At 45.0% G+C, this 17,751-nt stretch overlaps 1 protein-coding gene across 1 annotated transcript in view; it reads left to right on the plus strand.

The window, feature by feature from the left end:
* The window catches only part of ubr1 (ubiquitin protein ligase E3 component n-recognin 1), a 113,020-nt gene that overhangs the window by 13,840 nt on the left and 81,429 nt on the right, over positions 1-17,751 (plus strand). Inside the window, exon 5 of the mRNA XM_086002354.1 lies at positions 17,429-17,559. Within this exon, the coding sequence (XP_085858480.1) occupies positions 17,429-17,559 (131 nt within the window). The remainder of the gene's footprint in view (positions 1-17,428; positions 17,560-17,751) is intronic.

The raw sequence follows: 17,751 nt of genomic DNA on the forward strand, positions 1-17,751 counted from the left end.
GGGCCTGATAAACTACATCCTAGGGTACTTAAGGAGGTGGCCCTGGAGATAGCAGATGCTCTAAGGATCATCTTCCGGAACTCCATTGACTCGGGAACAGTACCCGTGGATTGGAGGGTAGCTAATGTTACCCCAATATTTAAAAAGGGGGGTAGAGAGAAAGCAGGGAATTATAGACCAGTAAGCCTTACATCGGTTGTGGGCAAAATGCTAGAGTCCATTATTAAGGATAAAATAGCGGAGCACTTGACAAATGGGGAAAGGATCGGACAGAGTCAACATGGATTTACAAAGGGTAAATCGTGTTTGACTAATCTGCTGGAATTTTTTGAGGAAGTAACTGGTAAAATAGATGGGGGAGAGCCAGTGGATGTGGTGTACCTTGACTTCCAGAAAGCCTTCGATAAGGTTCCACACAAAAGATTATCATGCAAAATTAAGGCTCATGGGATTGGGGGCAAAGTATTAACGTGGATAGAGAACTGGCTGGCGGATAGAAAACAGAGAGTTGGAATAAACGGCTCGTTTTCGGAGTGGCAGGCAGTGACCAGCGGGGTGCCGCAAGGATCTGTCCTGGGACCCCAGCTGTTCACAATATATATAAATGATCTGGATCAGGGAATTGGATGCAATATTTCCAAATTCGCTGACGACACTAAACTAGGAGGAGGGGTGGGCTCTGATGAGGATGTCAGGAGGCTACAGTGCGATTTGGACAGGTTGGGGGAATGGGCGGATACGTGGCAGATGCACTATAATGTGGATAAATGCGAGGTTATCCACTTTGGGGGTAAAAACAGGAGGGTAGATTATTATCTAAATGGCAATAGATTGGGAGATGGGGAAGTGCAGAGGGACCTGGGTGTTCTTGTGCACCAGTCACTGAAGGAGAGCATGCAGGTGCAACAGGCGATTAAGAAGGCAAATGGTATGTTGGCCTTCATATCAAGGGGGTTCGAGTATAGGAATAGGGATACCTTACTACAGCTGTACAAGGTGCTGGTGAGACCGCATCTGGAGTATTGTGTACAGTTTTGGTCGCCCCATCTGCGGAAGGATGTTCTTGCCATGGAAAGAGTGCAACGGCGATTCACCAGGCTGATACCTGGAATGGCGGGAATGACCTACGAAGAGAGATTAAATAGTTTGGGCTTGTACTCACTGGAGTTTAGAAGATTGAGAGGGGATCTCATCGAAACATATAAAATTATGGCAGGCCTGGACAGGCTGAATTCAGAGAGAATGTTTCCAATGGCCGGGGAGCACAGAACCAGGGGCCACAGTCTAAAAATAGCAGGCAAATCATTTAAAACAGAGATGAGGAAGAATTTCTTCACTCAAAGAGTGGTGAGCCTGTGGAATTCCCTGCCACAGAGGGCTGTGAAGGCTAATTCAATAAATATTTTCAAGAGAGAATTGGATATATTTCTGAAGGCTAAGGGGATTAAGGGTTACGGAGAAAAGGCGGGGACGGGGTACTGAACTGGTAAGATCAGCTATGATCTCAGACGAAGATCAGCCATGATCTCATTGAATGGCGGAGCAGGCTCGAAGGGCCGAATGGCCTACTCCTGTTCCTATCTCTATGTAACTATGTAACTTGCAAATTTACACTGCAGGTGACATCGCCAATCTTCCTGTGACCTGGTGGCAGTGTGCTCCAAGGGATGCTCACTGACTGCCAAATCGGCCATTGAACATTTGATACAAGTGCATCATGATGTCATCGTGACAGTCATGTGAATTGTGACATCAGCTGGGCGGGGACGTGCTTGGAATCCATAGAGATCGCATTGCTCATAGCGCAGTATTATTATTGGCCAAGTTAGACCAGCGCCAGGTGCTAAGAACAAGGGAATAACGTCTTGCCCACCGTTCTTAAAGGTAAATCTGGCAGATTTACCTTTTATATGACGGCTGGCTGTGTGAGACTTGGGCTGTAGGAGATGGCAGCTGAAGATCAATATAAAAGCAGCTTGAACTGTATTGATCCATTTTCCTGGACACATCTTCAATCTTCTAGCCTTCCTTAGTTGGTTTTGGGCTTGGGCTGATGTGTGGCGCGAATGTTACTTGCCACTTAAGTGCCAGGCAATGACTATCTCCAACAAGAGAGCGTCTAACCACTGCCCCTTGACATTCATAGAAGATAGGAGCAGGAGTAGGCCATTCAGCCCCTCGAGCCTGCTCCGCCATTCAATGCGATCATGGCTGATTCATCCAAATTCAGTACCTGGTCCCTGCTTTCTCCCCATACCCCTTGATCCCTTTAGCCTTAAGAAATATACCCAACTCCTTCTTGAATATATTTAATGTATTGGCATCTACTGCCTTCTGTGGTAGAGAATTCCACAGGTTCACCACTCTCTGGGTGAAGAAATTCCTCCTAATTTCTGTCCTAAATGCCCTACCCCTTATCCTTAGACTGTGACCCCTGGTTCTGGACTCCCCGACCATCGGGAACATCCTTCCTGCATCTAGTCTGTCCAGTCCTATCAGAATGTTATAAGTTTCAATGAGATCCTCCCTCATTCTTCTAAACTCCAGCGAGTACAAGCCCAAATCGACCCAATCTCTCCTCATACGTCATTCCTGCCATCCCAGGTATCAGCCTGGTGAATCTTCGCTGAACTCCTTCCATGGCAAGAACATCCTTCCTCAGATAAGGCGACCAAAACTGCACACAATACTCAAGATGTGGTCTCACCAAGGCCCTGTATAACTGCAGCAAGACATCCTTGTTCCTGTACTCAAACCCTCTCGCTACGAAGGCCAAAATGCCATTTGCCTTCTTAACCGCCTGCTGCACCTGCATGCTTACCTTCAGCGACTGGTGCACAAGGACACCCAGGTCTCGTTGCACTACCCCTTCTCCCAATCTATTGCCATTCAGATAATAATCTGCCTTCCTGTTTTTGCCACCAAAGTGGATAACCTCGCATTTATCCACGTTATATTGCATCTGCCATGCTTTTGCCCAATCACCCAACCTGTCCAAATCATCCTGGAGTTTCTTGACATCCTCCTCACAGCACACACGCCCACCCAGCTTTGTGTCATCTGGAAATTTGGAGATATTACATCTAGTTCCCTTGTCTAGATCATTAATATATATTGTGAATAGCTGGGGCCCAAGGACCGATCCCTGCAGTACCCCACTAGTCACTGCCTGCCACTCGGAAAAGACCCGTTTATTCCAACTCTTTGCTTTCTATCTGCCAACCAGTTCTCTATCCAAGTCAATACCTTGCCCCCAATCCCATGTGCCTTAACTTTACACGCTAATCTCTTGTGCGGGACCTTATCGAAAGCTTTCTGAAAGTCCAAATACACCACATCCACTGGTTCGCCCTTATCTATTTTACCAGTTACATCCTCAAAAAATTCCAGTAGATTAGTCGAGCACGATTTACCTTTTGTAAATCCATGTTGACTTTGTCCGATCCTGTCACTGTTTTCCAAGTGCTCTGCTATTGCATCTTTTATAATGGACTCTAGCATTTTCCCCACTACCGATGTCAGGCTTACCAGTCTGTAATTCCCCGTTTTCTCTCTACCACCTTTTTTGAATAGTGGGGTAACATTAGCTACCCTCCAATCCATGGGTACTGTTCCAGATTCCATCGAATGCTGGAAGATGATCATCAAAGCATCAACTATTTCTAGGGCCACTTCCTTAAGTACCCTAGGATGTAGATTATCAGGCCCTGGGGATTTATCGGCCTTCAATCCCATCAATTTCCCTAACACCATTTCCCTACAAATACTGATTTCTTTCAGTTACTCCCTTTCATCAGACCCTATGCTCCCCGACAGCTCTGGGAGGTTATTTGTGTCCTCCTTTCTGAAGACAGAACCAAAATATGTATTTAATTGGTCTGCCATTTCTTTGTTCCCCATTATAAATTCCCCTGATTCTGATTGCAAGGGACCTACGCTTGACTTCACCAATCTTCTTCTCTTCACATATCTATAAAAGCTTTTACAGTCAGTTTTTATGTTCCCTGAAAGCTTACTCTCATATTCTATTTTCCCTTTCTTAATTAATCCCTTTGTCCTCCTTTGTTGAATCCTAAACTGCTCCCAATCCTCAGGTTTACTGCTTTTTCTGACCAATTTATATGTCCTCTCCTTGGATCTTACGCTATCCCTAATTTCCCTTGTTAGCCACGGTTGAGTCACCTTTTTTTGTTTTATTTTTATGCCAAACTGGGATGAACAAATTCTGTAGTTCATCCATGCGGTCTTTGAATGTTTGCCATTGCCTATCCACCGACATTCAACAGTATTACCATCGCCGAATCCCCCACCATCAACATCCTGGGGGTAACCGTTGATCAGAAACTTAACTGGACCAGCCACACACATACTGTGGCTACAAGAGCACATCAGAGGTTGAGTATTCTGCGGCGAGCGTCTCACTTTCTGACTCCCCGACTCCCCAAAACCTTTCCACCATCTACAAGGCACAAGTCAGGAATACTCTCCACTTGCCTAGATGAGTGCAGCGGGAGAGGCCCGGAGTTCAAAACAGCGTGAGAGCGGGAGAATCCGGACTTCAGAAACAGCGGGAGAAGCCGGAGTTCAGAAACAGCGCGAGAGCGGGAGAAGCCGGAGTTCAGAAACAGCGCGAGAGCGGGAGAAGCCAGAGTTCAGAACAGCGCGAGAGCAGGAGAATCCGGAGTTCAACAACAGCACTGGCGGCGGCAGAGCGGACCCAGGAGGAGCGGCAGCGGCGGTACCAACTCGGCACCGGCAGAATTTTGAAGAGTGACGTCAGAAGTCAAAAAGTGACGTCGGCACAAGGGGAGGGAGCTGATTGGTGAGTGGCTGGTAAGTGTTTATACTTGGCTTTCTTAAAGTTTTAAGTTTATTCCAGCTAGGTTAGTAAATAGTCTGTTAATTAGAGGTATGGCAGGGCAGCTCACAGCCTTGGAATGCACATCCTGTGCCATGTGGAAAGTCCTGGACACCTCCCATGGTCTGGACATCCATATGTGCGGGAAGTGTCACCAGCTACGGCAGCTCGAGCATCGGGTTACGGAACTTGAGCGGCGGCTGCAGTCACTGCTGTGCATCCGCGAGGCTGAGAGCTACGTGGATAGCACGTTTCAGGAGGTGGTCACCCCGCAGCTTAAGAATGTGCAGGCGGAGAGGGAATGGGTGACCGCCAGACAGAAGAGGAGGACCAGGCAGGTAGTGCTGGAGTCCCCTGAGCCCATCTTGCTCACCAACCAGTATTCGGTGCTGAGTACTGGTGAGGGTGATGGTTTCTCTGGGAAGTGCAGCCAGAGCTAAGTCCATGGCACCATGGAAGGCTCGGCTGCACAGGGGTGGTGGGGTCGGGAGGGGAGAGGGAGAGCAATAGTGGTAGGGGATTCAATAGTTAGGGGAGCAGACAGATGTTTCTGCGGCCGCAGACGTGACTCCAGGATGGTGTGTTGCCTCCCTGGTTCCAGGGTCAAGGATGTCACTGAATGGCAGCAGGGCATTCTGAGGGGGGAGTGTTAACAGCCAGAGGTCGTGGTCCATATCGGTACCAATGACCTAGGTAGAAAGAGGGATGAGGTCCTGCAGGCAGAGTTTAGGGAGCTAGGAAAGAGGTTAAAAAGCAGGACCTCAAAGGTAGTAATCTCCGGAGTACTGCCAGTGCCGCGTGCTCGTGAGTACAGGAATAGGAAGATAGAACAGATGAATGCGTGGCTGGAGAGATGGTGCAGGAGGGAGGGCTTTAGATTCGTGAGGAATTTGAACGGTTTCTGGGGGAGGTGGGACCTCTAAAAGCAAGACGGGTTGCGCCTGAACGGGACCAGTATCCTCGCGGGGGGTTTTGAGTGTTGTTGGGGAGGGTTTAAACTAGCTTGGCAGGGGGATGGGAACCTGAGGGTAGAATCAGAAGGGAGAAAAGCTAAGCTGGAAATAGAAGATAGGGGTTCAGGTGAAGGGGTATTTAGGAAGGCAAAGAGAAAGGAGCAGGCAATAGTGCAGGACAACGGCAGGGGTAACGATAACCAGAATGTATCAGGAAGGGGCAGAGCGTACAAGCATAAGAGTGCACCAGAACATAGAGTCCGAGTAAGGAAAAATGTTAAGATAAAATTAAAGGCTCTTTATCTGAATGCATGCAGCATTTGTAACAAGATAGATGAGTTGACTGCACAAATAGAAATAAATGGGTATGATCTGATATCCATTACAGAGACGTGGTTGCAAGGTGACCAAGGCTGAGAACTGAATACTCGGGTATTTGACATTTTGGAAGGATAGGCAAAAAGGAAAAGGAGGTGGGGTAGCTCTGTTAATAAAGGATGAGATCACTGCAGTGATGAGGAATGATATTGGCTCAGAAGCTCAAGATGTAGAATCAGTTTGGGTGGAGGTAAGAAATAGTACGGGTAAGAAGTCACTGGTGGGAGTAGTATATAGGCCCCCTAACAGTAACTATACTGTAGGACAGAGTATAAATCGAGAAATAATGGGGGCTTGTAAGAAAGGTACTGCAATAATCATGGGTAATTTTAATCATCATATAGATTGGACAAATCAAATTGGCAAGGGTAGCCTTGAGGACGAGTTCATAGAGTGTATTCGGGATGGTTTCTTGGAGCAATACATTGAGGAACCAACCAGAGAGCAGTCTATTTTAGATCTGGTAATGTGTAATGAGACAGGATTAATTGATGATCTCATCATAAAGGAAAGAGTGATCATAGCATGGTAGAATTTCAAATTCAGTTTGAGGGTGAGAAACTTGGGTCTGAAACTAGTGTCCTAAACTTAAATAAAGGCAATTACAAGGGTATGAGGACAGAGTTGGCTAAAGTGGACTGGGAAAATAAATTAAAGAGTAAGACGGTAGATTAGCAGTGGCAGACATTTAAGGGGATATTTCATAACTCTCAACAAAGTTTTATTCCTGTGAGAAGGAATGACTCTATGAGAAGGATGAACCATCCGTGGCTAACTAAGGAAGTTAAGGATTGTATCAAATTGAAAGAAAAGGCATACAATGTTGCGAAGATTAGTGGTAGGCCAGAGGATTGGGAAATTTTTAGAAACCAGCAAAAGATGACTAAAAAATAATAAAGAGGGGGAAGATAGAGTATGAGAGTAAACTAGCAAATAATATAAAAACAGACAGTAAGAGCTTCTACAGGTGTATATAAAAAGGAAGAGAGTAGCTAAAGTAAATGTTAGTCCTTTAGTGGATGAGACTGGGGAATTAATCATGGAAAATAGAGAAATGGCAAAGACTCTAAACAATTATTTTGGATCGGTCATCACGGTAGAAGAAACTAAAAACATCCCAATAATAATAGATAATCAAGGGGCTACAGGGAAGGAGGAACTTAAAACAATCTCTATTACTAGAGAAAAAGTACTAGGCAAACTAATGGGGCTAAAGCCCGACAAGTCCCCTGGACCTGATGGCCTGCATCCTAGGGTCTTAAAAGAAGTGGCTGCAGAGATAGTGGATGTAATCTACCAAAATTCCCTGGATTCTGGAGAGATCCCAGCGGATTGGAAAACTGCAAATGTAATGCCACTGTTCAAGAAAGGAGGGAGACAGAAAGCAGGAAACTATAGGCCAGTTAGCCTAACATCTGTCATTGGGAAAATGCTGGAATCCATTATTAAGGAGGTAATAGCAGGACATTTAGAAAATCATAAGACAATCAAGCAGAGTCAACATGGTTTTATGAAAGGGAAATCGTGTTTGACAAATTTGCTAGAGTTCTTTGAGGATGTAATAAACAGGGTGGATAAAGGGGAACCAGTAGATGTACTGTATCTGGATTTCCAGAAGGCATTCGATAAGGTGCCACATAAAAGGTTACTGCACAAGATAAGAGCGCACAGGTTGGGGATAATATATTGGCATGGATAAGGGATTGGCTAACAAACAGAAAACAGAGAGTCAGGATAAATGGGTAATTTTCCGGTTGGTAATCAGTAACTAGTGGGGTGCCACAGGGATTAGTGCTGGGGCCTCAACTATTTGCAAATCTATATTAATGACTTGGATTAAGGGACCGAGTGTACTGTAGCCAAATTTGTTGTTGATACAAAGATAGGTGGGTTAGCAAGTTGTGAGGAGGACACAAAGGGGGAAAAATTCCATATCGCCCCGTTTGGGGCGCAGTTATCGCCTGGGTGCAAAGTTTAGCGCCTGGCGCTAAATATCGTCTCCGACTGCAAACTTGGCTTCTATCGCCCCTGGAGGTGATTGGAGCGCTGAATCAGGCACTACACACCTCTCAAGGCGCTAACGCAGAGGAGTGAGGCGCTACCTCAGCGCGCTGGCGAAGCTCATGTGATGTCAGTCAGCAATGGAACACAGACACACTGATGCTGGCCAGTTCTTAAAGGGGAGGGTAGATCTTGCTCTCCATCCACACCCTGCTCATTGCAGCCTTGAATCTCGACCTGGCGAGACCTGTACATCAATTCTGCTGGAAAGAACAATGGAGAGACCCAGGGAAAGAGTTCAAAGTGCAGCCCCCAAAGTCTCTTCTAAATCGATGCAAGGAAGGTCAAATCAAAATGAACCTGCAAAGTGCTGCTCAGTACCCAAAACTCCTTCACACAGCGTTGAATCTCTCCAGAAGTGTCTGTGTCTCTCTCAGAATGCGTGGTACAAAAATGTCGCCGACAAAAAAAGGCAGGAAGCGGTTGCCTTTAAATAGCGCTCCCCCAGTCCCTTCCCGACTGCAAAATGCTCCCCATAACCTATCATTGCTAGCAGTAAGGCAGGGGGCGCCACTCAATATCCGGTCCGGGGCGTTGCACGCTCAACTGACGTCACGCTCTGCGGACGCAGGAGATCGTGGTGGTAGTGTTTAGCACCGCTGCAAAATGTCCGGTCAATTTCGCGAGCTGTGCAAACATCGCCGCGCCCGGGCGCTAGTTGCTTTGCGCCCTAATGGGAGGTGCAAAGCAACCAAATTTTTCCCCCAAAGAGTCTGCAAAGGGATATAGATAGGTTAAGTGAGCGGGCAAAAATTTGGCAGATGGAGTATAATGTGGGAAAATGTAAGGTTATCCACTTTGGAAGGAAGAATGAAAAAGCAAATTATTATTATTTAAATGGAGTGAGACTACAAAATGCTGTGGTACAAAGGGATCTGGGGGTCCTAGTACATGTAACACAAAAAGTTAGCATGCGGGTGCAACAAATAATTAGGAAGGCTAATGGAATGTTGGCCTTTATTGCAAAGGGTATGGAGTACAAAAGTAGGGAAGTTTTAATGCAACTTTACAGGGCGCTGGTGAGACCGCACCTGGAGTACTGCGTACAGTTTTGGTCTCCATATCTAAGGAAGGATATACTTTTATTGGAGGCAGTGCAGAGAAGGTTCACTAGGTTGATTTCTGGGATGAAGGGGTTGACGTATGACGAAAGATTGAGCAGGTTGGGCCTATACTCAATGGAGTTTAGAAAAATGAGAGGTGATCTTATTGAAACATATAAGATTCTGAGGGGGATTGACAGGGTGGATGCTGAGAGGATGTTTCCCCTAGTGGGGGTATCTGGAACTAGGGGGCATAGTTTCAGAATAAGGGCTCGCCCTTTCAAGACAGAGATGAGGAGGAATTTCTTCTCCGAGGGTCGTGAATCTTTGGAATTCTCTACCCCAGAGAGCTGTGGAGGCGGAGTCATTAAATATATTCAAGGTGGAGATTGACAGACATTTGAACTACAGGGGAGTCAAGGGGTATGGGGAGAGAGCGGGAAAGTGGTGTTGAGGCCAAGATTGGATCAGCCATGATCTTATTGAATGGCGGAGCAGGCTCGAGGGGCCGATTGGCCGACTCCTGCTCCTGTTTCTTACGTAGCTCCAACAACACGCCAGAAACTCAACACCATCCAGGACAAAGCAGCCCACTTGATTGGCACCCCATCCACCACCTTAAACATTCACTCCCTCCAACACTGGTGCACCGTGGCTACAGTGTGTACCATCTACACGATGCACTGCAGCACCTCCCAAACCTGCAACCTCTACCACCTAGAAGGACAAGGGCAGCAGGTGCATGGGAACACCATCACCTCCAAGTTACCCTCCAAGTCACACACCATCCTGACTTGGAAATATTTTGACAATCCTTCGTCACTGGTTCAACATCCTGGAACTCCCACCCTAACAGCACTGTGGGTGTACCTTCACCACACGGACTGCAGTGGTTCAAGAAGGCTGCTCACCACCACCTTCTCAAGGGCAACTGGGGATGGGCAATAAATGCTGGCCTTCCAGCGACGCCACATCAACGAATAAAAAAAAATTGTGTATTGGTACATTGGAAAGCTTGACCTCTGTGAATTACAGATTCTTTATCTGTTTGATAGATTAATGTTATTAGAAAAGTTATGACTTTCTTTGCCCCCTAATGTTGGCATATTTTGTGGTTGATGTTTTAACAGCATTTTGATTTGCTTAATGTCCTTTCCAGTTTCTGACCCACTGTGTGATACTTTGGATCAATTTTTCTCATTTCATCTGGTCATTGGCAGCTGCTGTTTTTAAGATTTATGCTTAATGTCGTGGATTCTTTCCAGTGATTGACACTCATGACATCTGCTTGAGCTGTCTTCTAATGTTACAGTTTCCAGCGGTGTGAAGTTTATTTCGGGCTCAATAAGGAGGATTGAATTGACTTGACTCTGCCATTCACCGAAAAGCTGTCTGACTATAAGAATGTTGAAGTGTTCAAGCTTAGTTTCCTAGGCGTAAGCAGACACTGAATTCCGGATCTCCATTTTCTAATTACACGGCACTCGGGTCCAATTGGAGACATGGATTGCTTGCAAGATTGATCAGAATCATACAATGTAGGTGGAGGCCATTCGGCCCATCATGTCTGTGCCAGCTCTTTGAAAGAGCGATCCAATTAGTACCACTCCTTTGCTCTTTCCCCATAGCTCTGCAAATATTTCCTCTTCATGTATTTATCCAATTCCCCATTGAAAGTTACTATTTAATCTGCTTCCACCACCTTTTAAGGCAGTTCATTCCAGATCATCATCTCGCTGCGTAAAAAAAAAATTCTCCTCCTCTGGTTCTCTTGCCAATTATCTTAAATCTGTGTCATCTGATTACCGACACTCCTGCCAGTGGAAACAGCTTCTCCCTATCTACTCGCATCAAACCCCTTCTTGATTTTTGAACACCTCTATCAAATCTCCCCTTAACCTTCTCTGTACTAAGGAACCCAAGCCCAGCTTCTCGAGTCGCTCCACCTAACAGAAGTCAGTCATCCCTGGAATGATGTTCCAAAGATGTGCTACATTCACGTTCTGCACTGACTCTTGTGTCCGGGGAGAAGGCATCTGGCTGTCCCGGGACTTAAACTATTGCAACATTGATCAACAAATCAGATTCTAAATCTTAAGATGCTTTTATAGTGAACTGGTGCCACTGGGTTCCTGAAACACAAGTCTTGCACAGTTGGTTATTAGCCACATGTAAACCCACCAGGATTCGTTTAACTGGTATCCTGGAAGACCCACTAAAAATGGCTGTTCACGGCTGCTGATTTTAGTGAGCCCTGTCAGTCTTGCATTTGATTTGCAGCCAACCACACACTCGCTGCTTGTGCTGCAGGAACCCGGCTGCAGCAGCACAGGTCTCCAGCAATTGAAAATATATTCAAGAAGGAGTTGGATATATTTCTTACGGCTAAAGGGATCAAGGGGTATGGGGAGAAAGCAGGGACCGGGTACTGAATTTGGATGATCAGCCATGATCGCATTGAATGGCGGAGCAGGCTTGAGGGGCCGAATGGCCTACTCTTATGTTTCTATGAAAAGTGCTATCCAACCTCCTCATGCAAGTACGGTTGCCAACTCTGGTTGGATGTATTCCTGGAGGTTTCAATTGACCTCCTGCCACCAACAACCATGCACAGTCAAACTGCCTTTATCCCCCCCCCCCCCCCATTTCTGATATTTCTATAACTAATAAGCAAAAGTGTTCAAAGAAAATGAAAAAACAATTTTTTTTTAACACCTCTGAGTTTCCTCCTGCAAAAGCTCTCGGCACTGTCCAGGAGATTAATCTGCAATTCTGGAGGGTTGGCAACCCTACTTGCAAGTGTGCTGCTAACTAGGCATTTACATACACTGTGCAGCTTTAGGGACCTGCAGGTGGGATTATTGGTCTTCTACTTTTAGGGCCACAAGAACATCAAAGCTGCAACTGAGTACTGGAAAGCTACTTGCAGTGTGACTGGGGTGCAGGTGTGAGGCAGACTTGGTGGTTGGGTGGGTGCCGTATGGCTGTAATAGTGTGCTGCTGCAGACCCCATCAGTATTTACCCATGGCCTCCAGTTTTGTACAAAAATGGGCCTTGTTTATCTTCCTTAACTCCACTGGCTTGGCTTCTTCTAGGCATTATTACTAAGGTATGAGATTGGCCCAGCCCTCCAGCATCCCTGGATGTGGGCATGGCATTAAAAGTAGTGGCATCAATCAGGGAGCCAACTGAGTACATTCATTTAAAAAATAAACTTTTAAACAAATATAAAGTGAAAATCAAGTGTTTTTGTGAACAATATTCTGGAATAAAGCCATTCAATTATTAAGATTTCTGCTAAGTTATTTTCTCTCTCATGAAAGATGAGTGGGTGGCTCAGTTGTTTCCAGAAGTCTGGCATGTTGCTCAGGGTTACACATTCAGTACTTATAACATAGTAACCACGCCACTGAGGTGCCCCAAATAGAGGTAGTCTTGCCAGCAAATTTGAAAATAATTTTATAGATACAAGAGTTCAGCCACTAAGTTGCTTAAAATGGTCTGTTATCAATCCTAGAAGTAATTAAAAAGAAACGGTTTGCCTACTCCTGGCTTCTAAGGAGGACAGAACTGCCACAACCTCTGCTACCAGGAAATTATGTTTATTTGAAACTTCTAAGACATATTTGCTGAAAAAAAAAACCGTTTAAATTTAATTGAAATGACGCAGAGCTTTCACAGTAATTAGGGTAATTGTTGTTTATCATGGTTTTGAGTAATTGAGAGCAGTAATTTGACTTTAAAGGGCACATGTACTTTTACTTATCTTTATTTTTCATCTTAACCATGTTAGAGGCTGCGGGCTCTGAAATTTGAAGTGCAAGCTTGTTTCTGACCATTTTTTGCACAAGTATTGAAGGCTTATTTTTGTGCGATTCTTTGTATTATTGGGAACTGATGGTGTTGATTTTAAAATTCTCATCCTTGAGTTCAAATTCCATGGCTTCACCTCTCCCCATCTCTGTAATTTCCTCTAGCCATACAACCCTCCGAAATCTCTACGTTCCACCTACACTGGCCTCGTGTGCATCCCCCCACTTCCACCATTGGCGGCTGTGCCTTCAGCCACCTAGGCCTTAAGCTCTGGAATTCCCTCCCCAAATCTCCGCCTTGCTCTCCTTTTTTACGACGCTGCTTAAATCATAGAATAGAATCATAGAATGGTTACAGCACAGGAGGCCATTCAGCCTGTCGAGCCCGTGCCGGCTCTCTGCAAGAGCACTTCAGCTAGTCCCACTCCACCGCCCTTTCCCCATAGCCCTACAAATTTTTTTCCTTCAGGTACTTCTCCAATTCCCTTTTGAAAGCCATGATTGAGTCTGCCTCTTAGTTAGTCTTTATTCGCATGATTATTTATAGTTGTATTAATTCGTTTATCTAGTTGTTAGAGAGAATAAAACACTAATACTCTCGCGTCCCACTGCCTCCTTTTGCTCTGTATCAATTTTTGTTTGATAACGCTCCTGTGAAGTGCCTTGGAACTTTTACTGCGTTAAAGGCGCTATATAATTCCAAGTTGTTTGTTAAAAGAACGACTTAGTTGAGAGGCAGAATAGGAACTGTATTCGATTCATCATAAATATTTGATTCATTTCAGGGAAACATTTTCCTATAACTATTCATGTTTCTATTAAATTTTATTCATATTGCTCAAGCTCTAAGTATACAGTTAAATGACATCTGTCTTTGTTAAGCTATTTCTTAGAAATTACAAGTGTGTTAGCATCTCTTAACATGCTGTAAAATATCATAATCAGTCATATGATGCACTTTGATAACTACCTCATCCTTTAGTAGAGGAAATGCCCTCTAGCTGGTATGCGACGCAGATAAGATTAAGTTGGCGATTGGTGCAGTGAAGGGAGTGCTTCTGAAGTTCAACGCTGTTGGGACGAAGTTGAGGGAAATTTACTCTGCATCTGATGTGTGCTGTACCTGAACTCCTGAGTGCTCGATGAGGTAGCTCCCCAGATCTGTGCCCATCTCTCCTGTTTCAATTTTTCCGGAGTTCCCCAAGGATTTTTCCTTGGTCCCCTTCTCTTCCATATCGACATGCTGCCTCTTGGCGACATCATCTGCAGACATGGGATCAACTGACACCCAGCTCTACTTCACCACCACCTCGGCTGTCCCCTCCATTGCCTTTGCATTATCAGACAACTTACATCTATATAGTGCCTTTAACATCGAAAAATGTCCCATCTATATAGTGCCTTTAACATCGAAAAATGTCCCATCTATATAGTGCCTTTAACATAGAAAAATGTCCCATCTATATAGTGCCTTTAACATAGAAAAATGTCCCACGGTGTAATAAAAAAAAACAGATGCAGCGACAAAGGAGATAGTAGGAGGGGATCATGCTGGGTAGAGTGGTACCTGGCACAGTTTCATTTATTTTGATTAACAGCCAGTAGTCTGGCCTTGTGATTTGGATGGAAGCTTGTTCTGCAGAGTGATTGATAAGTACTACCAGTGAGTGTAGCCTAATGATGGGAGTGAATCATTGTTAGTAGGTTTAAGTTTTTAATTTTTCAGTGTTGGTGTGTGTATGTAGCACTAAATTCTCCTCCCCCCCCCCCCCCCCCCCCTTTTTGTGAGAAATTGACAGTGTTCCAGAGCAATGGCAGTTAAAGTGCAGCTCCGTAATAAACTGGAGACATCTGCTGTAAACAATTGAATCAGATTTTCCTGGAACATTGCCCAAAATAGAGATGTCACGTAAACATTTCCCAGCCCATGCAGATTACATGTTACAATGCACATGCTTTTCAGTCACAATCTTTTTACAAATATCTGACTTGATACAATTTGAATCAGATTTGTATATACCTTTGGATTTAACCAGTCAATGAAATAGTCATCATATTGCACTGAATATATTCCCATTCTTTGCAATTTCATCACGTTAAGCCAGATACATACCCAGAGGAAAATTAATTTAGGAAAATGATGCAACCTAATTTGACTTACAACCACTTCGAAAATATTTGCCACGTTGCTACTTCTTTCACCCTAGCTCTTCTGCTATAGCGCCCAGCCTCATTCAGATAAATTTTCCTCTGTTAGGCCACCTGTCCGTTTGTTCTGAGCATTTATCACTCTTAAACTGAGAAACTCTTCTTTACTCAACGGGTCCTCCAACAGTGCAGCACTCCCTTGGTACTGCACTGGGTGTGTCAGCCTGGATTATGTGCTGAAGTGTCTGGAGTGGGATTTGAACCCGTGACCACCTGGCATGAGTAGGAGAGTTGTGGTACTGGGGCTGGTGGCACCCAATGTTTTCTCTCCCCGATTGGTGAAGCCACCTGCAATATAAACAGCAGACATAACAAAAAGGAAGACTCTGCTGTAAATATTCAGAGCGATGTTCCTTTCTCAAAGCACTGGTGTGCAAGTGGCTGTGCCCTGAAATTAAACGTGCCACAGCATTGTAGATCAGTGAGCACAGGGGCAATGGTGAATGGGACTTGCCAGTCTGCAATTGGACCTACCGGATGAAGCACCTCCCAGGGGTTGGTGCCTTTGATGCCACTGCTGCTGTTCTTTTGTTTGCAGGTAACCTATTAAAGTAAATGGAGTATCAGATATTAATAATGTCCATTAGATTCTGTGCTTGGTTAGCTGCAATCTTCCTAGAATCATACAGCACAGAAGGAGGCCATTTGGCCCATCGTGCCTGTGCTGGCTCTTTGAAAGTGCTTTCCAGTTAGTCCCACTCGCCCTGCTCTTTCCCCATAGCCCTGCAAATTTTTACTTTTTTAAGTGTTTATCCAATTCCCCTTTTTTAAAGTTACTATTGAATCTGCTTCCACCACCCTTTCAGACAGTGCATTCCAGATCACAACAACTCGCTGCGTAAAAAAAATTCTCCTCATCTCCCCTCTGGTTGTTTTGTCAATTACCTTATATCTGTGTCCTCTGGTTACCGACCCACCTGCCAGTGGAAACAGTTTCTCCTTATTTACTCAATCAAACCTCTCCTAATTTTGAGCACCTCTATTAAATCTCCCCTTAACCTTTCTCTAGGGAGAATAATCCCAAACTTGTAGCGAAACTAAATCAAGTCCCCGTTGTGTATAGAGGTGTCTAGGAAGTGGGATATGTATTTTAGCGCACTTGATGAGAGTGCAGGCTGAGAAAGCATGACCGCTCGCCATGTACTGTATGTGAACCCCAGATTCTTAGGATGAACTCCTTACACGACCGTGATGTTTGCTCAATACCTGCAGCAGGGGGAAAAGTAAAGTTGCTGATTGCCTCTTGAAGCTGTAAATAATAGAATGCAGCTGCGACTATGGGTGGGAATCAGGAATCCCTGCCTGGAGTGTGCAGTGCCGATCAGTTGCTCGGAGCAGCAGCTGGATGTAGGAACTGGCAGCAATATCGAAGTGGAGGAACCGGGAGATACACTTAGGACAGGAGAGTGCCCGCTGAAGTTGGTGAGGCGGGCAACAGTGCCAGCGAGAAACTGGAGGGGGGGGGGGTGGTGGGGGCAGCAAAAGTGCTAATGAGAAATTGGAGGGAGGAGTAACAATGGCGGTGTGAAATGGGAGTCGTGGATTGGGGGGGGCAGGAGGAGGTGGAGAGCCACGTTGTCAACATAAACATGAGGGTGTGCAGGGAGAAGAATGCTAGCATGAAATTGGAAAAGGTTGGGATAAGAGATGAGCTCCAACATGATTTTGGAGGCATGGGGCAAAGAGTTCCAGCTTGAATTGAGGGAGAGAGCACAGTGCCAGGGTGTGGTGGTGTTGGGAGTAATGTGTAGTTTTTAAAATCCCACAAGGGCTCTATAATCAACTGAGTGGTCCACGAAGAGAAAATGTTTGGACACCTTTATCTCGGAAATCGATTTGTCATTGGTAGCCTGGTACAAAGTTATAGAAAGAGTGACGAAAGATCATTGACCTGAAACATTAACTCTGTTTCTTTTTCCACGGTTGCTGCCTGACCGGCTGAATATTTTCAGCATTTTCTTTTTTATTATAGAAAGAGTAGTGTGTGTTTGCAACTCCTACACCAATTCTCTTTTTGGAAAGGGGTATAAGAAGGAAAGAGAGAGAGAGTAAGTGACCAGGAATACTGACCTGCTCATATGTACATTCTAAATACTGTATTTGTCTTTCCACAGAATCCTGCAAACCAATTACCTGTGGGTGTGGCTGAACGAGCCCAGCAGCTGTTCACTGTTCTCTTCACGTATATCGTGGATATGTTGATCTGGACCGAGGACAAAGAGCTGCCTCTGGGACTACAACCAAGGTATACAAAGGGAAGTTTCCATTATGTCATCAATATGCTGCACTATGGCAATTGATTAGAAAGTAGATTGATTACGTAGGAGTTGTAAAGTCTCTGCTGCAGAAATTGAGCTTCCAGTTCGATACCGTTTACAATATTCCCAAACGGGACTGACTGCAAATAAAATCTACAATGCAAAAGCTGTTCATTTGG

The sequence above is a fragment of the Somniosus microcephalus genome, chromosome 12 (genome assembly GCF_052327205.1).
Source record: "Somniosus microcephalus isolate GS21.2 chromosome 12, FLI_Smic_1.0, whole genome shotgun sequence".
Classification (NCBI taxonomy): domain Eukaryota; kingdom Metazoa; phylum Chordata; class Chondrichthyes; order Squaliformes; family Somniosidae; genus Somniosus; species Somniosus microcephalus.